The sequence below is a fragment of the Spermophilus citellus genome (assembly GCF_964194105.1).
Source record: "Spermophilus citellus genome assembly, chromosome: 2".
Classification (NCBI taxonomy): Eukaryota; Metazoa; Chordata; class Mammalia; order Rodentia; family Sciuridae; genus Spermophilus; species Spermophilus citellus.
Genome location: NC_138183.1, coordinates 194,368,251 through 194,394,793, shown reverse-complemented (window position 1 = coordinate 194,394,793; position 26,543 = coordinate 194,368,251). Strand labels below are relative to the sequence as shown.

General features: G+C 52.4%; 1 protein-coding gene across 1 annotated transcript in view; it reads left to right on the top strand.

Annotated features, from left to right (window-relative positions):
- The window catches only part of ARHGEF17 (Rho guanine nucleotide exchange factor 17), a 58,627-nt gene that overhangs the window by 13,856 nt on the left and 18,228 nt on the right, over positions 1-26,543 (top strand). The window contains exon 2 of the mRNA XM_081281979.1: positions 24,453-24,530. Within this exon, the coding sequence (XP_081138105.1) occupies positions 24,453-24,530 (78 nt within the window). The remainder of the gene's footprint in view (positions 1-24,452; positions 24,531-26,543) is intronic.

Sequence of the window (26,543 nt, the reverse complement as noted above, 5' to 3'; positions counted from 1 at the left end):
AGCAAGTGCAAGGTTGGTGTCTGTTTCCTGTTTATTGGTTCCCAGGGGGTGAACAGGCCCTGCTTCTCCAGTGCTGTGGAGCAGGAGGGAAAGAGGCCATGCTCTGGCTGCCAGCCAGCCCCACAGCCGGGCCTCCTGGGACTGCTGAGACCCCACTCCCCCACCCCTGGACAAACACTCAGTCCTTTCCCAGGACAGGGCACTGGAGGTTAAGGAACAGATGTGGAAGGGAAGGGGTGGAGGAATGGGATGGGGCCCTCCCACCAATGGGAGTCCTGCAGACTCCATCTTTCTTGGCTACCCGTGTCACTAAGGTATCCCTCCTAATTTCTCATTGTCCCCCTCCATCTGTCCCTATCCCCCTGGGGTGGGTTTTGGAGTGAGACATCAGCCTCTAGGCAAGCCAGGCCTAGAAGAAAGAAGAAGAGGAGGTTTGAGGCCTTAAATGCCAGGATGCTCCACCTGGAAAGACCCCAGATACTAGCCATGTATTCGAACCATCCCTCACCCCTGAGGTATTAAGATAGGGAAACTAAGGCCCAACCAAGGGAACAAACAGTCTTTCAAGGGCTTGCAGTAGTGGACCAGATCCAGAAACCATCCCCATGTACTTTGCTCCAGCCCCACACTTGGACCCCTGTGTAGAGGGGGCCACAGAGTTCTTGTGGTTCATCTGGCATTTGAGGGAATTGGTCTGAGCTAGGGCAGGAAAGGGAAGCCACTGTATGTGTTAGAGGCCAAGAGGGCAGGGAGGTCTCAGTGAGACCAGAGCACACAGAGAGAGGCTGTGTATGCAGGAGCCAGGTCAAAGATCTCATGTACCCAGTTAAACAGCCTGGGCAGTGGGAGCCGCAGAGGCCCAAGAGCTGAGGAGGAACGCAACAGTTTTGCACATTAAAAAACATCCTTTGGTATGTGGTGACTGGAGAGAGCAAGGAGGTCAGAAGCCTGACTTAGGGGAACAGGTGATGTAGAGGTAGCCAGAAAAGTTCTGACTGGGGAGGCAATTTGAAGGTAAAAATCTGGGGAGCCCTGGGCTGGAGTTGTAGCTCAGCAGTAGAGTGCTTGCCTGGCACATGTGAGGCCCTGGGTTCGATCCTCAGTACCACATAACAATAAATAAATAAATAAAGGTATTGTGTCCAGCTACAACTAAAAAAAAATTTTTTTAATCTGGGAAGGGGCTGGGATTGTGGCTCAGTGGTAGAGCTCTTGCCTGGCATGTGTGAGGCACTGGGTTCATCCTCAGCACCACATAAACAAACAAACAAACAAATAAATAAATGTCTCTAGTCCATCTACAACTAAAAAAAACATTAAAAAAAATCTGGGGAGCCCTATCAGTAGCTGAGGTGGGGGTGTCCTGTCCCTTATTTGAATAAGAGAATGGGGCAGTAGGACAGGATGCAGGGTCTAAGTCATGCCCCTGCGCCTGGGCAGAATGTTCCTCTGCATTCTGAAAGGGTCGTGCCCCTGCCTCTGAGTGCAGTGTGCCCGCTGACCAATTCCAGTTTCCCCTCTTGGGCAGAAGCACCCTGCCTCTTGAGGGGGTCCACAGGGAACAGCCAAGTTCCATGCTACACCCTCAGTAGGCCCTTCTAGGAGAGACCTGATGTAGGGAGTGTGTGGGGAGGGAAAACCCCGCCATGTTGGCATGCTGACTGACCCAAGACAAGTCTCTGTGCCTCGGCTTCCCCATCCGTGAGCTGAGAGTTTTGGATGTGGTTCTGGAACACACAGGCTCCCAGGAGCTGGGGATGGAGGGACTAGTAGGCTGGACAGCAGGCAGCCTTGCTAACAGCACGCACAGTGGGTCCTGAGGTCCCTTGTGTTTGTTCAGTAGACACCCAAGGTCAGTGCTGGGCTGTGGCCCTGTTGCCCTGCAGGGATTCCTGGAGAAAAGCAGGGAGGAGGCCATCCAGAAAGGAGCAACTCAGATTTGGGGTCTGATCCTCAGTTTCCTCATCAGATGCCTAAGAAACTGCTATGTCTTCGCTGCTCCTCTGCTCTCCTGCCCCAACCAGCCACTTCCAGGCTTCTCCCCAAGGCCAGCGGGGGCGTTGCCTGGGGCGGGTGAGGAATTTCCGAGGGAATGGCTAAATTCAGACCCAGCTAAAAATAGTTTAGGCCTGGCCTCAAAGCTGGAGGAGGACGAGGAGGAGAAGGGGGAAGGTGGCCTGGCTAATTCCCTTTCGCCCTGCCTCATCACCTGGGCAAGGGCCACCTCTATCCTCTTGGACTCCTGCTTCTTTCTTCTCACACCAGGCCTTTCTCTCGGTGCGAGCTCCTGGCTTTCTTATTTCCTCCCCTCCTCTGTGCCTTGTTCTGCTCTTGCCCCTGAATCTTGTGCCCTTGTCTGTCTCTTCTGGTCCTCTGTCTCCCTGCCTCCTCCACAGAGCAAGATTGCGGGCCCTGGCCAGGGATAGCCCTTCCAGAGAGGCCCCTATTTAGGACTGTGTCCCTTTGGCCTCCCAGCCCAGGTGTCAAAAACCATCTCAGCCCCAGGACATAAAGCTAGTGCAGCTCTGCTTTGCTCAGTGGGGAACACACTTTAAAGGCTCTGGGGGTACAGAGGTGTGGGTAGGGGCCTCAGGTCGCTCTGAGACCCAGTGCTTAATTCTGGTCAGGAGGCCCCACCCATGCCAAGCCCTCCTGTTCCTGGCACACAGTGGGGCTTCAATACACCTTTATTTAAAAATAATGTTGGGGAAGCAGGGGAAGAGCCGCAATTGCCCTGGAGCTGCTGGGAGCTCCCCTGCCACCCATATCCAGCCCTGTTGGCTCTGACCTGGGGACCAGGCAGGTGGAAACTAGCCCATGGGCAAAGGGTCCTGTCCTGAGTTAGTGAGGATTAGAGGCAGGATGGGAGCAGACACTGAGGCCCAGAGAAGGTGAGGTTTCTGGCCCAGGTCTTGGAGTCCAAGGAAAGAGGTGTATTTGAAGTCTGTCTGGCCTCCCTCCAAGACAGGAGGAGTAGATTTTGTCTAATGCAGAGGGATCAGGGAGGAAACTGGTGAAGAACCTTCAAAGGTGAGGCCCACAGTACCTGACTGTGGGCTCTGGCCAAGGGGTGGATTGTCACATCAGTATAAAGCCTTCCTGAGGGCCAGGAGCAGGTCTGAGCACTTAACTGCCATTAACTCATTCAACCCTCACAACAACCCGAGGGAGGTCCTGTCATCCCTACATCACAGGTGAGGAGCTCAGTGCTGTGAAGTAGTAGCATGCAGGTTCAGTTAGCTAAATGAGTGGTGGAGCCGGAGTTCTGCCCTGAACAGTCTGGCTCCAGAGTCCATGAGCATTACTCAGGCTCCTGGCCCTCAGGACTATCTAGAGTGGTGGCACAGGAGGAGACACGATGATTCCAGTGGATTCACAGCCTATGGTCCAGGCCCTAAGAACTAACACATAGATTGGAACTCGCACATAGTAGTTGCTCAGGAAATAATTGTTGAATGGCTGCACTACATTGCAGGGCCCTTGGAGAGTGAGAGGTGACAGGCTGGGAGAAAGAATGAGTGTTTCCTGCTTTGGGGGGGCCCAGGAACAGTTCTCTTGGTGCTGGAGAGCAGCTTTAGTGGTGGTGGGCTCCCTGCTGGCAGAGACATCTCTCCACCAGAGGTTGGGAAGGTGCTGAAATGGGCCAAAGTGTTGGTGGGGGGTGCAGTCCTGGCAGTGCTGGTGCTGGCGCAGTCCTGCCTGCAGTATCTGGAAAGCAGATCTCTTGGGCCATGGCCGGCGTGACTCAAATGGAGACAAAAAAACCTTCCATATTTGGACAAAGAGCCCAGAGAGGCCCAGACCCACAGCCATCCCAGGCTGGCTCCCCCACCCCCAGCCTCCTTCCCTATCTCCCTCTGGGCCCCTATCCCTGAGCCCTGTCCCACAAGTTTAACTCTTGGGCCCCAGATAGCACTGTAGCCCCATCCTCTCAGTCATCAGGCCACTTTCATTGTGGCCAGCCTGGGCTGTGGATGCTGGGGAAGGCAGTGTTGAGCCCTGTGCTTGGGGTTGGAGGTGCAGAGAAGAGCCCCAGCAATCTGCAGGCTGAAGAGCACACCGTGGGGCAAGTCGGCAGGACCCCGACCCCCCTCCATATGGGTAAAGCTGAGGTGCCCAACATATAAGGGTGCATATGTGCATACTCTCCCCCCACCCTTGTTTAGTTCCCAGGAGATTTCTGTACCTACAAAAACATCTGTGCAGATGCTACAAGTGAGGAACCAGCCTTCAGCCCTTCATACCTTCCCTGGAGCAGGCTTTGGTGGCAGCAAAGTTGGAGTAGATGGGGACCACCAGATATCAACTGAACTAGTGTAAATAGGCACCATCCATCTGGGAGATGTGAACAGAGTAGTTTGTCCTTGTGCTAGAAACCTCTTGTTCCTGACAAGGGGCTGGGCTGGGCAGCAGACACCAGACCACAGAGAGGGTTTCAACCCATCCCTTCCTGGCAGCAGGACCTCATCCCATGGGAAACCCCCCAATTTGAGGACAGGGTGCTTGTCATTAGCGGATTGAGTGCTGGCTGCACAGACACTTTCCTAATTGGTCCTGGGCAGTTACCTCTGGGATGAGCTTTAGGGTTGGGTCTGGGGAACCCAGGGGAACCTCTGACATTTGGTGCCATTGCAGCCCATTGGTTCCTGGAGGTGTAGGGTTAGCAGGTCTTTAAAGATGAACAAAAAGAGGCTTCTGCCCCAGGGAACCCATCTGAGAACCAGGGTCACAGGAGGCCATGGAGGGTAAGGGCAAGGAGACCAACTTGGGGCAGCGGCTGGACCCTTGAAGGACCAGTGGGGTCTTGACAGCCTAGAGGAAGCTGGCACTTCTGATCAGAGAAGGCTGTGAAGGCCTGTGATGGAGAAGCCCTGGTGCATACTGGGTGCTGTGAGAGCTCCCGGTTCTGGAGAGTTGTAGGCCCCAGGGAGTCTTGAAGTCAAGGCCTGAATATCTGGACTTGATCCTGGGACAGTAATTTTAAAAGCTTTCAAAAATAATGGAACCCTTTCTTTAGTGGAATCTTGACAGAACAGGAAGATTGGCCAGCCTCATTGTTCTGTGAGAGTGGAGGTGTGTCTGTCAACCATGTCCCCAACCATGTCTCCCCAACGTACTCCCATGGAATCCCCCAGGGCCCAGAAAATGCCTGCTGAGGGCCCAGCAAAGCCCCAGGGGAGGTGTACAGAGCAGGCAGGCCTACCCTTCAGGGTCTCTGCAGGCTCAGAAGTGTGGCCAGCCAGGCACCCAGGGCTGGGAGAACTCTGAGGGGCCAAGTCTCCAGAGGAGCTAGAGTAATGGAGCACCCCCCTGTTCTTGAGGTTCCTTGAATAGGCGATACCCCTACCCAGGGCCTCTGGAGCTGACCTGGGCTCTCCTGACCAGGAGTTCAACTGTTGGGCAGTCGAAGACCCTCTGACCATGACTGCCACCTGGAAAGCGAAGGCCCTCCAAGGAGGTAGGATTCTGCAGCCAACCACGCTCCCAGAACACACACCCTGTCTTAGACCCAGCTTAGTCACTGACCAGCGACAGGTGGTAGCACACTGTCTAGAAGCCCAGGAATCCTGGCTTCTCTATGGTGAGGTGATTTAGTCTAGAATCGGGAAGGATTTCCCCAGAGTTGGGAGTGAAAGGAAGAATGGGAACAAGCATTTGCAGGAGGAAGCCTGAGTCCTGAGGCAGGCAGGACCACCCTTTATCAGCCTCAGGATCGTCTTCCTGGCCTGCTATAAAGTCTGGGCCCCACTTCTTTGAAAGTAGAATGAAAGCTGTTTCCCAGAATAAAAATACTGGCTGTCTAGGGGCGTAATGGAGTGGGCAGGCTGATCTACCGAGGCCTGAACATGATGCAGCCGGAGCAGGTTACAAGTGGGGAAATGTGACTCCCTCCGGTAGGTCGGCAAGGTGAGGTTACTGAGAGTGAGAGGAGTCAGCCTAAGTGCTTGGACTTGATCCTGTACTCAGCTGGGTCAGAACTGACTGGAGCCAGATGGCTTAGGTTCAAATCTTGCCCTTCCTCTTCACTGTGTGACCTGAGCACTTAGCACCCCCATGGTTCAGCATATGCACCTATAAAATGGGGATAATGACAGCAGCACCTATGATAGGGTTGCTATGAGGATTTAATGTGATAATGTCTGTGGCAGCTGGGCTGGACCATAAGCCACTGGGGATCAGTAGGAAGTCATAAACCAAGTTGGAAGGGGAAGGTGAGTGGTGATTTAGCCTGGCTGAGGAAGGGCCAGGGGATGGGGGCGGGGTTAGACAGGGTCACTGACAGTGGCCCAGGAGAGTCATCTTTGGTAGTGGCATGACCTAAGGGAGTTCCTGAAATTTCCTCCAAGGCCACATAGGAAAGGAGCTGAGCAGCTATGCAGTAATCTCCACTGGCAGACATCCTCACCCCACTGTAAAGTTGTCTTTTTGGGGTGTGAGTACCAGGGTTGGGACTCAGGGTGTGGGTACCAGGGTTGAGACTCTGAGCCACACCCCCAGCCCTATTTTGTATTTTTAAATTTAGAGACAGAGTCTCACTGAGTTGCTTAGGGCCTCACCGTTGCTGAGGCTGACTTTGAACTAATGATCATCCTGTCTCAGCCTTCTGAGATGCTGGAATTACAGGCGTGCGCCACCACGCCCGGCTTGTAAAGTTGGTTTTATGAACTCTGGATCAGCCTATCTGTGCTCCTTGTTGTACAGATGAGGACCCAGAGAAGGGCAAGGTCACCCAATAAATTCTGACCTCAGGGCCTTCATCTAGCCTGGGAACTCACTCTAAGCTCTGGCCAGCCAGTCCTAAGGGGGCTTAGTTTAAGCTGGGCCCAGGAGTTTGGCCTGAAGAAAGAAATGGACAGTTTTCTGCAGAAGGGGCCAGAGCCAGGCCTCTCTCTGCTTGCAAAGTGGGCCAGGAAGGCTTCTTGGAGACACATCCCGGGTGAGACTGGAACTGTCCAAGAGGAGACCAGTGAGAAAATGGAAGGACGATGGCAAAGACAAAGGCATGGTTCTCAGTCCCAGAGCAGCACCTCATTTGTTTGTTTTTTTTGCAGTACTAGGGCTTGAACCCAGTGTTTGGCACAGGCTAGGCAAGCACTCTACCACTGAGCTACATCCCCAGCAGCACTCCATTCTTCCATGTGACCTGCATTCAGCAGGTACTGCCCTCAGACCTGGTCCTATGTGTAGGCTGGGAACACAGAACAATACCATGGACAGCAGGGGGTGAGCAGGGATAAGGCAGAGATGCCCTGATGTGAGGGGAGCTCAGGGGTCCCCATGCAGGTGGGAGAACAACAATGAGGGGCGCAAAGGCTGCTCACGACTGAGACACAAGATTGGGTGGGAAGCAGGGACCAGATTGTTTTAAACATTCAATCTGGGTATCAATATTTTGAATAGGTAACATATTCCTGTGATGCAGAAGAATCAAAAAGGGTAAAAAGTCTCCTTCTCACCCAGCTGCTTGTTATGGCCTATATCCCTGCCAGGATGCAAGGTTTCTAGGTTTCTAGTGAATCCTGTCTAAAATACTAGCAAGGGGCTGGGGATGTGGCTCAAGCGGTAGCACGCTCGCCTGGCATGCGTGCGACCCGGGTTCGATCCTCAGCACCACATACCAACAAAGATGTTGTGTCCGCCGAGAACTAAAAAATAAATATTAAAAATTCTCTCTCTCTCTCTCTCTCTCTCTCTCTCTCTCTCTCTCTCTCTCTCTCTCCCCTCTCTCACTCTCTCTTTAAAAAAAATTTAAAAAAATAAATAAAAATAAAATAAAATACTAGCAAGCACATTGTCTGTCCCCTACCTTATGCACAGGTGACAGCACATTGTGTACTCTGCCCTTGCTCTTTACACTTAATAATCACATGCAGATCTTGCCTCCTCAGTATTTTGAGGGATCCATGTTCTTTTTTGTACTACATGATGTATCACCGTGTCATTACCAGCTGTATGGGGAACCACATAGAAAGGAAATCTGGGTTACTTGCAGTCTCTTGCTGTTGCGAACAGTGCTGCAGTGAACAAATGTTTCACGCATCTGTCACTTTCTACAAGGGTCACTTCTTAGGAGTGGAATTGATGAGACATGGGATGTATATACTTTGCATTTTGGTGCAAGAGAGGTTTCCCCACAACCTCACAGTTCAGACCTTTGGATATTCAGATCCTAGTCTGAGAAGTACGAAAGGATATCTCAGTGCATTTTAATTCGCATTTATCTCATGCTGAGTAATCTCGAGTGTCCTTTCCTGTGCCCTTTTCTGTGCATGGTTCTGATCTTCTGTCTATTTTTTTGTTTTTTTGGTTGTTGGCTTTTTGTTTCATCTTTTTCTAGGAGCCCTTTAAATCTTAAGGACATTAATTCTTTGTCCAGGTTATGAACCTCACGTTTTCCTGATTTGTCACTTGACTTTTTGACTTTGTTTATGGTATGTTTTTGTGATGTAGGTTTTGTTTTTATGTGATCTGATTTATCAAGCTGTTATTTTATGACTCCTGGGTTTGGAGTCATGATTAGAAAGCCTTTCCCCTGCCTAAGGCCATAAAGCAATGCTCCCGTATTTTTCCTCTGGTATTTTATGTTGTTTTACATTTAAATCTTGCATCTATTTGAAATTTATCCTGGGTTGTAGTGTGAATTATGGCTCCAACTCTTGTTTTTTTTTGTTTTTTTTTTTTGTTTGTTTGTTTTTTTTGTTTGTTTTCCCAAATGGCTGGCGTTTTAAGCAGAGGAGCACCTTGGTCACAACTGTAGTATCTTTCTGACATGGGTGTGAAGGTCAGCAGAAGGGAGTGAGGCTATGGCTTCTGAGGGTTAGTGGCAGAGAATGAGGAGAAGGAGCTGGGGTGGTGTCAGAAGAACTTGGTGGCATTTGGAGATGGGGGCCCAGGCTGGTGGTACAGAGTCCCCAGGGGCTCTGGACATCACTCTGATCCCAGGGCTGACTGTGAAGAAGGAGCTGTCCCAGAGTTGGGGGCACAGAAGATGGCTGTGGATCTAGCCATGTGGAGCAGGCTTGACCAAAGTAAATGGAGAGTTAACTGCTGAATTCACTATGTTTGTGGAGTGGGGGCAGGAAGGTGAAGAGGGGCAGGTGCCTTTAAAATACCCACTGCAGCTTGGCTTAGCAGGTGCCTGGAGCAGGCCCTCTGCCAGCCCCCTGGATCCAGGAGTGCTAGAGGTTACAGAGAGTGGGTACATCATCTGCCATCTCAGGACTGTGGACCTAGCCAGCCATTGCCATTCTGGAGTATACATAAGCAGGCACCCTTGTCCTCTCCTCGGGGATGCCAGAGAGGACACACCACTCCCCAGAATCTAGTTATGGCAATGCCCTGGATTTGCCTGACTTCAGGTGAGTCCTTGTCCCATGGGTTCCCTATCCAGCCTTAGCTGCCTCCCAGTCAGTTAGCTACTAGAAAGGGAGATCTTGAGGTCCATGCCTCTTCCCCATTTACAGATGGGAAATCTGAGGCCATGGAGGGCCCTGGACCCCTACCCTGCCTTGCTTTTTGGCTTTCCTGGGCCTCTGGACCTTCCTTTCTGCCCTGAGTATGGCCTGTACCAACTCCCCACCCCCACTCCTAGGCCCCAGTGGTCAAATTCCAGGACTGCCATTGCCATGGCAACAGCCAGCTCACTGGGCCCCTCCTCTGGGGTTCTCTACCAGGCCTGTTGTCCAGGAGAGGAGGCTGAGAGTGCCTCCCACCCCTGGGGGACTGGAGAGTTGGGGGTGGGGTGGGGAGTAGGGCAGACCCAGCCGGTTTCTCATTTGTTTTCCAAAGGAGAAAATGGAAAGTACTGTCAGCAAAGGTTACTCTGTTATCGTGGAGAGTGGGAGGGAAGGAGAGTGGGAGGGAAGGAGAGTGGGAGGGAGGGAGGCAGGCGGTCACCTGGGCTCCAGACTAGAGCCACCCAAAAAGCCACTCCCATCTCATCTGGTGAATCATCCCATAGGATAGTCTGAGACCAAAGTATTTCAGAATGGGAGGTGGAGGAAGATCCTGTGCAAGGTCATTGTCATCCAATGCTAAGGCCTCCCAGAGACAGGGGCTCCAGCCCAGCTTGGGCTTCTCCCAAGCAGACTTCCCAGAGTGGAAAGAGCTCCCACCGGACCATTGAAGGAGGCGAGCTTTTCAACTCTGGGGTATACAAGCAAGGGTTGCCGACCAAGCCAGTCCTTGGAGAGGACTGGTCTAGGCAACCCCTGAGATAGTCTGCTTCTAAGAGAATCTTAGACTCTTGTAACAGCTTGAGGCAGTGGCATACACCTGTAATGCAGCGATCCTGGAGGCTGAGACAGGGAAATAACAAGTTTGAGGTGAGCTATTTAGTGAGACCCAAAATAAAAAAGGATGTGGGACTTAGCTCAGTGGTCAAGTGTCCCTGTGCTCAATCCCTAGTACCACAAAGAAAGAATCTTACTACTAACATAATACAATCCTATTTGTAGAAGCCAGTATTTATTTCACACTTCTTGTGTTCCAGGCACTGTGCTAAGTAAGCCCAAAACATTCCCTACTTTATAGGTGAGGAGACTGAGGCACAGATGTGGACTTCCTGGAGGCCTGCCAGCCATCAATGGAAAGTGGTCTCTGGCTTTATATTCCTTATTCCAGATTCCCTGTTCATTGTTAAATGTTCTGGTGTATTTTCTTCCAGACTTTCTGGGGGTGGGGGGGGTGTTTTTAAGTGACACTCAGTGCAATAAGCATGCTTCTTGGATCTGTCATTGGATGTTACACCTAAACCCTTCCCCATGGCATTTTGAAGATTCCTGTGTCATGACTTGCTGGCCCTCCCCATGGTTGGATGTTGGAAGAGGCCAAAGGCAGACTCCCTATGATGGCAGCCTGGCAGCCTGGACACTCAGGGTTGCTCCTGACTGGAAGCCCCCCTCCTGGCACTGTGGATAGATGTGGCCATCCTAACCCCTGTTCCACCTGAGGCTTCCTGGGGGCAGGAATTCTTTCTGCTTGACCTTGAGCAAGGTACTTACCTTCTCTGCAGGGTAATGATAGGACCCACCCAGGAGCTTATTTTGAGGTTAAAATAAACACCTGTAAAGCGCTTAGTAAGCAGGCTGAGGAATCCCTCAATAGATGCAGCTACTATTTTTAGGCTTCTGCTCTCTTTCTGTCCTCAGGCTTAGCTAGGTTAAGTGATTTACCCCACAGTCCCCGCCAGTCAGTGGCAGGGCTGGGATTCCACTGCTTACTCCTGAGAACCTGAGCAAGTTATGACTCATCACTGAGCCTTGGTTTCTCCCCAGAGTTGCTGGGGGTCTCATGGGATTATGTCCTGAAAGTGTTGTGAATTTTAAGATGCTGGGTGACTGGGCCACTTATTGTCAAAAATCACAACAGCAAAACTACAGGGACTCTGAGGTTTCAGGGCTGCAGCTCCAAAAGCTCAGAAAAGGAGGTGCTGTCAAGCTGTCAGGTGCCTTGCTGGAGGTGGTGGGCAGCCTTTGGGAGGGTAAAACTTTGGTCTTGAGCTGACCTTGAACTGTGAATCATGTTGTCTACGGTGCGTGCATGTGTACACTCACATGTGCACACACACTCAAGAGTGACTGTCCAGGAATTAGGGCTGGTCACCAGTTATGGATAAAGTACAGTAAGGCCTTGAAGCCCCAGCTCCCACTGATCAGCCAGAGGCAGAGACCACTTCTGCCAGTGTAGCCCAGGCTCAGTGACAGCAGGCTGGGTGGAGACATCTTTGAGCAGGGCCTGGTCACTGTCCCTGAGCATTGAGACTACCCCAGGCTGGTCTAATATGATAGAAGGGGACTTTTCTGGGCTCTGGGTTGGATTAGGGTCATCGGTCCAGGGCTAGAGTCACTGACTGAAGGATAGAACTTATTCCTTTCCAGGTGTGTCCCCTGGGTCCTGGAACAGGATTGTTGTAGGGAAGGTGAGGCCACAGTGCATCCCAGCTGGTTGGACTCCCTTGGATAAGCTGTATGGGAGGCCCATTTCTGGCTCAGCTGACTGCCTGCTGCCCTGGGGTCATGAGATACTTTCCTCTCTGGGTCTCTGTGCCCATGTGCCTGTGGGAAGGAATGGCCCCTTCTCTGCCTCTCCATTAGGGGAGGGTTGAACATGGACATGGTAGACTTGCTGGGCACTTTGATTCTACTGGCACTTGCTTTCATTCATCCACAAATTCACTGTGTGCTGAGCACCTTCTAAGGCTGGGCTCTGTTCTAGGCCCCCTTCCTTTTAGAACTCACAGACTTCATCATGTGTCCCCCTGTGCTCCAGGCAGCCTGCTGAGTGCAAGGCTGACACACTCACACTGTGGGTCTGAAGTATGTCAGAAAGAATGTTGATTAGGGAGCTGTCCCAGGGTGTCTGGCTGCTTCCCTGATCTGTGGTGGGGACAGTCACTGAGGTTAAGGTAGGGAGGGCAGAGGGTTCAAGAGGCTTCCTAGAAGAGGCAGAGCATCAAAGTCAGATGGGATTCAGATGGGGCCAGGAGCAAGGAGGCAGCCCAGGCAGGGGAATAGCCTGCAAAGGTGCCAAGGTGGGGGTGAGCCTGGCGTTGGGCAGCAAAGAGACCAGCCTGGCTGTGTAGGGGCTGGGAGCGTGGAGAAGCAGGCTGGTGGAAGCTCACTCCACCTGAAGCTTCCCTGGGCCTTAGGTGGCTTGAGGGGAAGAATTCTGGCCTGTGCAAAGTGGGAATGATGGCCTCTTTTGGCTTCAGTCTCCAAGAGCCCCCAGGATTTATCAACAACTTAGGCAGGCCCTGTGCCCCTACTCCCTGCTACTCAGCTCCCTGGGGCTCTGGCCAGAGGCTGGCCTGGCCTTTCCCAGGGTGCCTGGCTCAGGGCCCAGTGAGTCATCTTCCGCCCCAGAGGCAGGACACCCCATTTCACCCAACAATGCACACAAATGAAGCTCCCCCACCCTGTGTGCCTGGGTCTGAGGGAGGGAGGGAACAGGAGGGGCTGGAAACAGACCTTAGAAACTTCCGTTCCCACGACCCCTCGACAGCCTCCCTGCATGCTCTAGGCCTGAGTGAAGGCAAGAGAGAGGGCCTTATTTTCCAGAGCACCTACTGAACAGAAGGTGTTCTTCCCACTTTTCAGGAGAGGAAACTGAGTCTGAGGGAAGGATATTCTCAGCCAGAGGTGGTGGTGCCAGGCCCATACCATATGGATCCCGATTCCCTGTGTGGTGTTCTGTTGCTGAGCAAGGCTTAGACTTTTTAATGAAGTAATTTTTAGAGCTTGGAGGAGAGGGCTCCTGGAGGCCATGTCACCTAGAGGTTCTGAACCAAGGTGAATATACGGGACAGACCAGTATGTGGGCAGAAATGTGGTGGGGGGTGCACTTCCTGGGATCCCCTAAATTAGTGTTGCCAGATTTAGCAGTTCCCACCCTAGGCTTCATTGGCTCCCCAAAATTGTCCCTGTCTTCCCCCTACACACACACCCAAACTGACATGGGAAGAACAATCTGGCCCCTCACACTGGACACAGAAGATCTGGATTTCGTTTTTTTTTTTCTTTTTTTTTTTTGCTTTTAAAGTGGGGGTGCAGCCCCAGCCTCTTGGGCTGAGAAGATGATTAAAATCAGAGATTACTAGCTCCTCAGATGTTTCTCACATCTGTTGGGGTCTAACCAAACCTCCCAACCCCCACCTCCTGCTTCCGGCTATTATCTGTGAGGTTAGGAAACTTTTCCTTCTCAGCCTAGAAGGTCCAGCTGTAACTTCTTGAAATTAAGGAGGGCGGGGTGACAGAGAAGAAAGGAAGGGGGAAAACCCACATGAAAAAAGGACTGGAGTTAAATTCAAAACACATGCACCACAGCCCTGGCCACGCGGGCCTCTGCTGCCACCTGTCGGCGTCTGGCAGAAGTGCAGTTTCTGAAGCCCCAGCTTCCTCACTTCCAGAAAGTTTGATCCTGGCCCGAAATCTGGGAAAGGTCAAACTGTCAGTCCCAATTCCTGGGCGTGACCTTATCTACCTCCCTGGAGTCTGGTGGGGAATTTAGAACACCCCTGAACCTTCCCTCCTCCCCCATTTGTTTACAGAAGGGAAAACAACCTTAGAGGAGACAGCAACTTAACTAGTCACAGAGCAAGGTGTCAGTGGATATGTGTTGTGCACCTCCGTATGTTGAGACCTGGTCTCTGCTTTTCTTGATCTTATACTTGGTTTGTGTGTGGAGGGGTAGACATTGAGACCCTCCTCCTGTTTTCTGTTTTCCAGCCATCCAGGGAAGAGAATACAACCCCTGTTTCCCAATACGAGGCTTGGCTTGACTCCTTATTTAGGTGCTCTGTGATGCTGGTGGAGTCACTTACTTTCTCTAATGCCAATTACTTGGGGTCAACTCTCAGTTTAAGTTGCTTCACTTCTAAATCAAACTTTGTTTCCTCATCTGTAAAATGGTAATGACAGAACACACTCAGAGGATTGGTGTGAGGACTCAGTGAAAGAATATTTGGAAAATAGCACCTCGCTAAACATTGACCAGCTATAGGAATTGACCAGTCAAGTCCCCAGCAAGGATATGATGGGGAATTGACACTTCATACCTGGAGGCCCAGAAGGTGTTTCTTGTGGGCTGATAGGTGGGCCAGCCAGGTTTGGCTGCCTGAGCTGGGTCTGAGCTCCAGCAGAAAGGGTGAAAACTGCCCCCTCAGTCCTCCTTTCAGCCATCAGGGATGGTTTCTAAAAGAGATGGTGATGCTTTCTAGTGCTGCTGATGCTGAGGTTCCAGCTAGACCCCTCTGGGCCAATAGATGTAATCTGGGTCTATGCAGAAATCACTTGCTGCACCATTTCTATTACCGGCACCTTAAAGATCTCAGGTTCATATCCCAGCTCTGCCACCTACTGTCTACACATGACTCTGGCGCCTCCTTTCTGAGCCTCAGTTCTCACTGGGAGACTGTCATGCACCTTGGTCAGGTAGTACTGGGCTGGAATCCTCTCAAAGGCATCCTCCATCCTCACAAGTCTGCCACTTAAATTTGGTATTTGCCTGGGACATTAACTGGGTTGTTGGCTGGAATTCCTACATGTGGCTTGGGCTTCCTCCCAACCTGGCTTAAAGAATGCACAAGCCAGAACAGGGAGGTAGATCACACCACATTTTTGTGACCTGACTTGGGATGCCCCATAATGTCACTTCTGCTGTGCTCCATGGTCTAGGCAGCCACAAAGATCCATCTAGTCTCAGGGGAGGAAACCTAAATCTTATCACTGTATGGGAAGAATGTCAACACCACATCATAAGAAGAGCTGGTAGGACAGACAATTTTATGGTAGCTATCTGAAAAATATCGCCTGCCACACCTAACTGGGCTAATTGTGAGGAAAAAATAAAAATGATATGAAATATTTAATCCATGCCTATCACATAGTAAGTGCTTGGTAAGTAAGCAATAGCTATTTTTGATCATTATTGAAGTGGCCCTTTTATACTTTGTACCTCTGCCATAGAACCACATGGACTGCTACCCTCAGACCACTGTGCAGCTACCTATCCACAGATAACCACTGACAGAGACATACACAGACATGTGGAGGTGTCACTCGTAGTCCCAAGTACATGCACAGACCCATGTATGCAAGGCAGTGGTCCCATAGCAGGAAAGTCCTAAGGCACCTTAGGCCCTGAACCTCTGCTTCCCATTCTCAAAGCCAGAGTTGTGGGGTACACAGAGCAGCCAGTTCCCAGGGAGCCCTGTTGTGTGACCACTTCCATTCCAGCTGCCTGCGAGGCCTGGGAACTCTGTATAGTCTTCAGAGGTCTATCCTTTCAGAAGGGAGGGTCTGTAAGGAAGAGGACGTGATGAGGGGAGACCAGGGGAAGGAGGGAATATGGGAGGATAAGTTTCTCCAAGAACTGATGGAGACTGAGGCCCCAACAAGTGAGGTGTTTTGCCCAAGGTCATACCCAGAGCCTGAGCTGTATAGACTCCAGAGACTGTTTTCTTTATCTCAATACAAAGAAGTCCCTCTTTGGGAATTTTCGTTTTATTGATGAGCCTGGGGACCCAAGGAGGCAGCAGCCGTCAGTGAAATGGATAGCCCATTAGGTTAGGAACATCCAGTACCAACTCCAAGCTTATGGACATAGATGGGGTCAGACAGCCTGTCTGGGCCATCAGCCAAGGCTGGGTTCCCAGGGAAGAGGATCCTCCTTGATGCTGGCATTGCCTGTGAACAGTATTTTGTTTACCTCTATAGCCTTCTTGAGTCAGAAGAGCCTGTATATGTCACTCTCTTGGAACAAAAGAGACTGGAGAATGGCTACCATCTTCTCAAGGTTAGGGAGGCTGAGATGCTCAGCTGAATGCCAGATGTCAGGGAGCTGGTGATGGGCTATCCCCCAGGGGAGTGGGCTTAAGAACCTGGTCCTGGAGGCAGCCATCTGGGTCCTAACCCTTACCAGCTAGGTGACTTCTCTACACATCAGTTTCCTGATTTGTAAAATGGGAGCCTAACGATAACAGAGCCCTTGCTGTAGGGCTGCTATGGTGTTTAAGGAGCCAGGGCATACAAAGCAATAGCAAGTACATGGCCCCCTGAAGATTGTTCAGACACCGTTGGTGATGGCAAGGGTTCTGAGATGAGAGCTCCTGCCATTTTCCAATTAGGGCAGTTCTGGGGTCTAATAACTCTCTTGACAAACACTTACAGAAAGCTGGACAAATGGGAAAGGCTGGAGACCCCTCCCCACCTACAGACTTGCTTTCCAGAACTGCATATCTCCTTCACAATCTGCCCTCTTTTGTCATTTTTAAAAATATTTCTTTAGGGGGCTGGAGTTGTTGCTCAGCGGTAGAGCGCTCACCTAGCACGTGCGAGGCCCTGGGTTCAATCCTCAGCACCACATAAAAATAAATAATATGAAGGTATTGTGTCCAACTACAACTAAAAAATAAATATTTACAACTAAAGAAATATATTTTTAAAAAATATTTATTTTTTAGTTGTAGTTGGACACAATACCTTCATATTATTTATTTTTATGTGGTGGGGAAGATCCAACCTAGGGCCTTGGGCATGCTAGGTAAGCACTCCACCGCTGAGCTATGCCCCCAGCCCTCTCGACATTTCTTTTTCAATTCATGTCTTCCTACCTAGACTGTGGTGTCCAGTGGGACACAGGTCTCTTTTCTTATCTTTAAATCCCCAGCATAGTGCTTGGCACCTAATAGGTGTTAAACAAATAGTTATTGAACTAATCAACACATGAATAAAATAAAAATTAAAGTAGCTGCTCATCCATTGAACCATGTATCTGTGCAGCCCTTCATGTGTTCATCTGTCATTGATTCATCCATCTGCTCACCCATCCATGTAGTAGTATTTATTCATCTATCCTCATTCCATCCTTTCATCTGTTCAGCCATTACCGTCCATCCTGTGTCCAGCTTTTGTCATCATTGGTCCCCTGATTGGTCCAGCACTAGTACCTCAAGTGACCAGTGACCAGATGCAGGGTCTTGGCAGGGCTCAGAGTGGGTAGTGTGACTGGAGGCAGGTAAGCACAGCAGAATCCCTCGGAGATGGGGAAGTTGTCAGCAGGTTAGGGGTGAGGTACATGGTTCCCCCAGGCTGGTGGAAGGGTGGTCCCACAGAGCTGGAGTGCCCAGCCTGTCTCTCCTAGAGTTGAGTGGCCTTAGGGAGCAGGGCCCTTTCCTCCTCTCTGTCTTTTGCCTTCTCTGCCTAAGGAGCATTGGAGGGAAGTGCTGGTGAGGAGGGGATGTCTGCTGTGGTGTGGGTATGGAGAGGAGGCCTGCAGGCCTTCACCAACCCTTTGTACACTTAGCATAGCTGTTCTGAGCCAGATCTATTCTATAAACTGCAGACACCCAAAAGGGAATCTGAAATCAGCCTCCAGAGGAGCGCTCAGAGGGACAGCAGAACCATGCCTGCATGGGGTGCCCTCAGCCCCACCCTAACTGACCTCATACTGAAGGGCTCTGACAGCCTGTGCTGTTGTGAGGTTATCCCTGCAGACCCTGACTCAGCCACTGTGTGCTGCTGTTCCTTCATTTTTCTGCCCCACCAGCACCCCAGTTGCCAAGGCAACAGGCTTGGATCTAATTAGCTATCCTTAACGAGGCAGCAGTGCAGCAGCGCCTCTGGCACCAAGTCCTGCCCCCTTCCTGGGCAGGGTTCTCCAGTGAACTCTGCTTCTGGCTTCCTCATGCCTCTGGATCTTTTGGCCTCAGGACCTTGTTCAAACCCTACCTTCTCCGATGAATGCTTTCCCCCAGGCAGAGATGGCCCGCTATTAAGCCCTATGAGAGAAGCCAGGAAGCTCCTGGAACCTAGAAAGCATGGAGTCATCCCTGCTGGAGTTAGTGAGGGAATGGATATGCCATTGTAAGAACCCCGAGCTACGCAGTCCTCCCAACCACTGAGAGGAAACTGAGGCCCAGGGTTGGAGAGCTTAAGAGGGGTCAGAAGGAAGGAGGTATTCTGATTGGTCCAGCCCTAGTACCCCAAGTGACCAAAATGTGGGTTAAGTATTCACAGTGGCCAGAGTGGGGTCCTCACGCCACAGGTGTATGTGCTCGTGTGGAGTTATCTGTGAGATCTGGTTGTTTGTCCTGGACATGGGGCAGTCATCCTCCTCTCCAGACCCATTCAGTCAACTGATCTGGCTAATCCAGACCCTCCCCACACACGCACAGCCCTGGGAGGAGGAAGATGAGGAGCTGGTGCGCTGCCAGGCGTGACTGCAAGCCATAAAAGCAGGTGGGCTCACTGGATTTCTGGTTCCAAACTATCAGAAGGGGGCTTGGGGCCCTCCTAGAGGACCTTTGGTTCTGCCACTCAGGAGCAGAGGGTGCTTGGCAAGGGCCTCCTGCCACAGGATTGGCAGGCTCAGGATCTTATAAAAGGCTGGTAAAGCACAGATTGCTGGACCTTACCCCAGTGGTTCAGACTCATGGTGGGGGCAATGCGCATTTCTGGCACCTTCCCAGGAGATGCCAAAGCCCTTGGTCCAGGAGCTGCACTTTGAGACCGGTGCTATAGAGAGGCCAGAAGTGGGTACTACAGAGCACACTTTCACTCCATCATTTGTTCACTCTACAAATTGAGTTGAATTATTCTGAGCCAGGCCTCTAGGGTGACCCAAGGAAGACAGGTGAAGTCACAGATTGCCCTTTAATTTATGTAGCACAGGTTTCCTGACACCTCTTGGTAATAGGTTCTGACCCCCAGCACGGCCCCCTGCAGCTCCCACTCTTGTCTGTGCTATGTGAACTATCCTGGGATTGCCTGCTTGTAGGGGTGATGCTGGCTTTCATCTTGCAACTTTCCTGGAATTCTCTGTGCCTGTTTTCATTCTTGGCCTTTTGGGGGATTGCCTTTTTGGAGAGTTAAAATTGCAGTGTTGGATATTTTGGACTCTGAGAAGGCCTATACCACCCGGGCCTGTGGCTGGCCCTTTTAGAAGGTGAAGAATAATTGCCTTGGATTGGCATGGAGTGTGGATCCGCCTGGTTGAGGGCTGAATGGGAGTGTCTCAGTGAAAAATGAAAATAAAAATAAAAAGATCTGGGGATGATAGAGTACCCCTGGGTTCAATCCCTAGTACCACAAAAAAGCAAGCAAAACAGAAGTGGCTGTGGCATATCAAGAGAGTGGGCAATGCTCTGCCACTGAGGTACTTGGGTGGTGAGGTCAGGATGCCCCCACTGCACAGGAAACCCAGGGGAAAGCAGGCTTGGGAGAGGAGACACCTGGGAGATTGGTGAGTGTGGGAGCCCCCAGTGTACCAAGATGGAGAGAGGTGAAGTGGCAGAGACCAAATTGATGGGGTGGGGTAGGTACCACTACCCTTTCAGTGGTAATCCCCCTCTGTCACACTCAAGTGCTCCTCCCTTGGGCCTTTAACCAGTGTGGAGTTTCCAGGGATGTGTATGTGCTGCACACAGGCCTGCCTGTCTCTGCCTGCCATGGGTGCCTATTTCTGTGCTGTCTGCCACGGTTGTGGAAACAGGGAAGCGACTGCCACTGTGTGCAGGAATGGGTCAAACCCTGTGTATCAGGGTTCAGGTTGGTATGGCACCTGAACTGTATGTTGATGTGAGGGCACTGGTCTCTGACCCATCCTGCACAAGGACCACGCCCAGAGGGCAGCTTTCCTTGCATATCCGCTTGTTCCGTGAAGGTACGTGCGTGCCCGTGTGTGTGTGTGTGTGTGTGTGTGTGTGTGTGTGTTGTAAATTTGGGTTCCATGAGTGCCCGCACTGGGACTAGTATGGACGAAGAGTGCGTGTCGCCGCATATGCTCGCCTTTGTCCACAGGCGTGAGTGACTTGTGTTCTGTGGGGTACCGACCGCCTGTGAGCGGTCAGTGCAGGGTGGGGGCGCGGCGGGTGCGAGGTGCCGACGCTCTGGGCGTGCTGTGGGAGAAGGGGCGGCGCGGAGAGGGCCGAGGCGGGAGGGGGGCCGAGGGCGGGGACCCCTCCCCCAGCGGCGCCGCGCGGGGCTCGCCGGCGCACTCCCTGCGCGGAGGAGGCCGCAGCGCCACCGCCGGCAGCGCCGCCGCGCTCACATTGACGCTGGAACTGACACCGGCACCACCACCGCCACCGCGGCGGGGCTGAACAGCCGAGGAGCTAGGGTGGAAGGGGGCCCAGCCTCCGCACCATCACCCGCTCGCGCCGGCGCTCCGGCCTGGGCGGCGGGCCGGCCGCATGCTGCAGATGGTGAAGACCCTGGCCCAGTTCACCATCGCGCTGGAAGACATGCGCGACCTGGGCCCGGCCGCCGCCTCCGGGGAGCCCGCCGGGGAGCCCGCGGGCGGCAGCGGTGCTGATGCCGAGGAGCCAGGGGAGGCCCAGGTACGGGGAGGGGGAGGGGCAGCCAGGAACCTGGGCCTCCGCGGAGGGGATTGGGGGAGTTATGTGCAGATATTGGCTCGCAGGGCCAGATCAGTCACCCACCCTTCTGGCCACTGGGTGTGGGGCCTATGATCTACAGTGAGGGCAAGGAGATGGAAGGTGAGGAGTCCTACCAGGTGGTGTGGTTGGCAGGGCGCTAAGGGCCAAGGCCTGATGGCACTCAGCTTGTGAAGTGGGTCAGCATGGAAGCAGATTTGTTGCCAGGGGTATCCTGGGTCCACAGGCTCAGGATCCAGGAAGGTCTTCCAGCCTCCTTCTCCTGAGCCGCCTTCTGTTGATCCTCAACCCACCCCCAGGTATATGCATGTCTGGTGGGCAGCAGCTTTGCTTTCCCCTTGCCATCCTCTCCTGGCTGGACCTCGGAGATGCCATGTTGCAGTAGGAAAGGTGGTGTTCCCATTCCTGGCTCAGTGTGGGGGAAGGGGAGGCATCCAGGGCTGTTGCCATGTCTCCCCTGACCAGGTCCACTCTGGATCCAGTGGGGTCAGAGGTCCTGTCATCCGGGTGCTGTGCTGCATTGTGTGTCTCTCTCCACTGCCTCAGGTCTCTGGGTTGCAGGGCCTGGTCCTCAGCTGGGTGACTTTCCTGCATTTTTGGTCTCTGTGCGAGGGTATCTTGCCTTTATGGCTGCTCTCTGCATGAGTATCTAGCTGTCTTCATGCTGTGTACATCAGGGTGCCTTTGGGTTTTTATGGCCCCAGTCCCACTAGGAGGAGAGGCCCCCTCTGTTTTCATGCTGTATCCCTTGTCCCCACCTCCCCTTTCCCCACTTCAGGGCCCCATATAATGAAGGTTCCACTGAGGGGTGAGGGGCTCTGGAGGGAAGCTGGGCTTGCAGGGCTGTCCCGCCCAGAACAGGTGGGCCTGCTGATCTGGTTGACAGCTGCCTTGTCTGTCTCCTGCTTCCCCGGTCTCCCCCAACCCCATGTACTCCACCCGTGTCTGAGCACGTGCAGAAGTGTGCTCCATGCAGTGACAAGGAGCTGGCCTTGTTTTCGGTTCCTTTACCTGACAGCTGAGTGACAGCCTACTGTGTTTTGCAGCAGGGAGAAAGCTAGGAACAGTGGCATTGCAGCGTCAGTCTCCCTGTGTTACCCCAGCCCTCCCGCCTGTCAGGCCCAGAGCCAGCCCTGCCTCTCAGGAAGCCTCCCTGACTGTGACCCTCCCTGTGCCTGTTGGGCCAGGCCTGCCAGGAGGCGTGGGCAGGGGATGGTGGCTGAGGGGCCCAGAGCCCCGCCTGGCCGTCCTGCTGTCAGGAAGCTCCCTGCTCAGTTTCACTGAGGTGGAATGAGAGTGAACAGTGAGGCCACGTGCGTGGACACTGCCTGTCCTCATTGCTGTGTTCTCACAGTGCCAGGATGGAGGATTATTAGTAGTTCCATTTCATAGAAGAGAGTGTGGAAACAGGGCAATTAGGTGACCACAAGGTCACGAAGCCAGGAAGGGCAGCACTGGGAACCCTGTGGCCTGAAGCTGTGCCATTAGTCTAGGCGAGAACTTGGGGTTCTAGGGCCCTAGGAGTCAGCTTGAGGTGACTGAACAGACTCTGGTCTTGGCTGTGCCATTACTGGCGGTGTGACCTTGGGCAAATCATGTCACCTCTCAGACTCTACTCATTGGTGCTGTGGAGGTGACAATACCTATGTCACCTGTATGAGGTTGGAACAAGAAACTGGGGACAGGAGACAGGAGCAGACTTTTGGGCCTTTCCTTGGGAGGTCCCTCTGCCCCTGAAGCTGTGAACTCCATCCCAAGGTGGGCCTCCTACTGGAAGCTGCCCTGAGTTTTTATTTTTTCATTTTTATTTTAAGACAGGGTCTGTATGTTTCCTGGGCTGGCCCCTGAACATACGATCCTCCTCCCTAGTAGCTGGGATTGCAGACTGCTCTGATTTTTTTTTTTTTTTAAGGCCTCTGACGCACAAAAGATAGTTGGTCTGGTTGTACATGGGAGATCTGAGGCAGGGCCTGGTGAGGACATCAGGGCACAGGGCTGGCAAGATTGGGGCAAGTTAGCCTCCTCCCTCCCTCAGGGGGGTCCCTCAGACTCCACCACCAAGTTCCTAGCATGAGAGCTCACGTTCCTGGGTGTCTCATTGTAAAACACAGCCTCTGAGTCCCTATATCAGAAGAAGAGGACCTGAGGTGAGTTTGCCACAAGAGGTGAAGAGTGGGACAGGCAGGCCAGATGACCCAGAGCTCAGGTTCACCAGGCCAACAGGAACCCTGGACAGAGCAGTGACCAGGGCAGCCCTGCTTCTTGAGTCATACCCTGAGGGGCCCCTAGGGTAGGGATAGAAGGATGCCACAGTCATGGACACCCACCCTGACATCACCACATGCAGAGTATCCACTTGAATCAGCAGGTCTCAAGGACCGGAGTCTCAGGCAAGGCCAAGCTGAGACTTGGTAGAAAAATGGAGTGGGGGACTAAATCAGAGATCAGGAGTCTTCCCCAGGACCATTCTAGGGACTCAGAGGGGTCAGGGAGGAATCCTAGAGTGAAGTCCTCACAAGCAAAGGGAAGGTGTTGAGGCTGGTGTCATCTGGAAAAGCTTCCTGGAGAAGTGGCTCAGGAGCTTAGGGACCAGTGGAGCAGGCAGCAGATAAGCTCAGTCACAGGGTGGGGGTGGGGCAACATTCCCAAGTGGCTTCTAGCAAAGCCTTCCCACAGGTCAGGGCTCATCCTGACAGGGGTGGGCACCCTGTCCCTCAGGGTATGGGTGCAGGGACTGAACAACCCCTTGGGGACTTTAATTCAGACCTTCAGGATAGAAGCATTTTCCCATTCTTAAAATTGGGAGAATAATGACATCTACTTCACAGGGTGATCAGGAGTGTTAGGCAACATAAAATGCTCAGCCTAGTGTCTCAGAGGGCTCAGTAACCTCTTAAGAGAGTTGAGATCCAGCTTTGTCTGACAGTGACTGAACCCTGACACCACCCAGCTCTGTGACCTCTGGCACCAGCTTTACCTCTCTGTTCCACAGTGTCTTTACCTATAGCAGGGGGGTTGGGGGGTGTGTATCAGGGGGACTGAGTCAACTCCAGGAGAAGTTGTGAAGCCCAGCTAGGTGGGACATGTCCCCAGAGCACTAAGCCAGAAAGTGGGGTTTTTGGAGTTGGCAGCTGGAGTGGGTGGGAGCCTAGAGGCATCTTTCTTGCAAATGTGAAAACTTATGGATTTTTTTTTCTTTTTATATTTTTGTCCTTTTCAAGAACCCATCAGGGAACCAAGAAGTAAATCAAAGGTCTCAAATCTGCCCACAGCTGCAGTGGGGGGATGGGATGGGGTGGGGGTGGAGAGTGTCACCTAACTCTGGGAAGGGTTGCATTTGAAATTCCCACAGGACAAGCACCTGAGCGAAGGCCTGACAGAGTGGGATCCAAGATGCTTTGGAAAACAGCCTAGAGCCCCGCGGGGGTGGGCAGGCCTTGAAGGCCAGGGAGAGGGTGTGGAGTATTCTCTGGGGCTACAGGTGAACCTGCGCGTGGTTGCAGGTGATGGGGTCTGAGGGGAACAAGGCACCGCTCACACTTTGCTCCTGTCCCCACAGGACATGCGGAAGCACGTGACTATGACCCTGCTGGACACAGAGCAGTCATATGTGGAGTCACTGCGCACCCTGATGCAGGTGAGATCCACAGTGCAGTCCCCGAGGGCAGCCTTCTGAGGCTGGGGGGCCTTGGACAGGTGGGAGCAAACTCATGCCAAGGACAAGGGGCCTAGGCCAGAGAGCTGTGACCCTGAGACACACCACCCTTCCATGGAGAGCTCTGGATGTGGTGGCCCCAGAGGAGGAAGAAGTCCCTTCCAGGGCAGAAGAGAATGGAGAGGGGTCAGACCAGGCCACCCCAGGGCAAGAGTCCCACCACACATTCCTCCAACAGCCCTGGATTCGAGCTCAGAGCCGTGTACCCCCACTGGTGTGCCCCCTCTGTTTTTGTAATTGATCGTTGAGGGGAATTAAATGTTGGGCACCTGCTGGCTCAGGCACTGCTCCAGGTTCAGGAGGCACCAGAACAAGTGAGATGAGCCCTGCCTCAAAGCCCTGAGGGACAATACCTGAGTTTATGGGGCATTCTAAAAGCAGGGAGGACACCTGCCCCTTGTGGAGTCAGGGAAGAATCCCTGGAGGAGGGACAGACTTCTCAGTAGCAGGGACAGCACATATAAAGTCATGTCCGAAAGGGCCCTGTGCCTTCAGAGGCCTTCGTGGTAGCACAGAACATCAGGGGTTGGTTCTATGGTGAGGCTGTGAAAGCCCACAGGAGCCACACTGTGGTGGCCTTGAACACCAGGAGGAGGGTCTGGACTCCACCAGAGGCCCTAGAGAATCAGTGAAGGGCTTGAGCAGGCCAAGCTCCTGCCCTGAGTCATGCTTTCTGAAGTCTGTCTGACTGTCAGGGAGGTGAGTGGCAGGAGAGGATCAGGGCCACTGAGAGGCAGAGGCTGCAAGGAGGAGAGCTGGGGCAAAACACTTAGAAGGTCCATTGATCAGGCCAGAGATCGAGGGGGAGAGGAAGGGGAGCCCAGCATTGTGCCAGAGTTCCTGGCCTGGGAAAGGTAGGGCATAGGAGAGGGATGCATCTGGGGCAGGATGGTGAGTGGAGGTTTAGACATGTGGAGTCTGGGGAGACCCAGAGCCTGGCTGCACGTGCTGAAGTGGGGCCTGCTGTCACATGAAGGATAAATTTGCTCAGGCCACCAGGCAGATAGGAAGAGAGGGGGAAGGTGGAGCCCTGGAAATATCCGCAGTGTTTGTTCACTTATTCATTCTGTAAATCTTCAGCGAGCTCCTTCTTGCACCAAACACTGTGTTCTTCAGCCAGGAGTGGGAGGGGTGCAATTCAGCAATGAGCACAAGTGATATGGACCTGTGTTCTGGAGTTCATGGTCTATGGCAGAGACCAGCAGTCACCAGCCAGACAAATCACACATGATGAGATGTGGTGATACAAAAGTTTATGAGAGCACATACATATACAATGGATATTTCTTAGCCTGGAAAGGAAGGAACTTCTGACACAGGCTACAACACAGAGGTGCCTTGAGACATTATGCTAAGTGAGGTGAGCCAGTCACAAAAGGACAAATACTGTGTGATTGATTCCACTTCTGTACCTGGAATAGTCAGTTTCTTAGGGACAGAAAGTGGAATTGTGGTTTCCAGGGCCTAGGGAAGGAGGGAGTTTGGACTTAGTGTTTGGTAGGTACAGAATTTTGGTTAGGGAAGATCAGAGGTTATGGAGATGGGTGGTGGTAATGTTTACACAACAGCGTGAACATACTTAATATGAATGTACTAAACTGCACTTAGTGGTTAAGATGTAAATTTTCTATTATGTGTATTTTGCCACAGAAATACATTGCTTTTATTTATTTATTTGTTTATTTATTTTTAAATGTGCACAGGGGCTGAGGCTGGGGCTCAGTGGTAGAGTGCTTGCCTAGCATGTGTGAGGCCTTGGGTTTGACCCTCAGCACCGCATAAAAATAAATAAATAAAATAAAGGTATTGTGTCCATCTGCAACTAAATTTTTTTTTAAAGTGCACAAAGTAGAATACAGAATGGGGTCTGCCTTCCTGTGGGGGGTCAGGGAAGGCTTTTCTGAGCTTGGGGTGTTTAGCAGAGACACAAAGGTG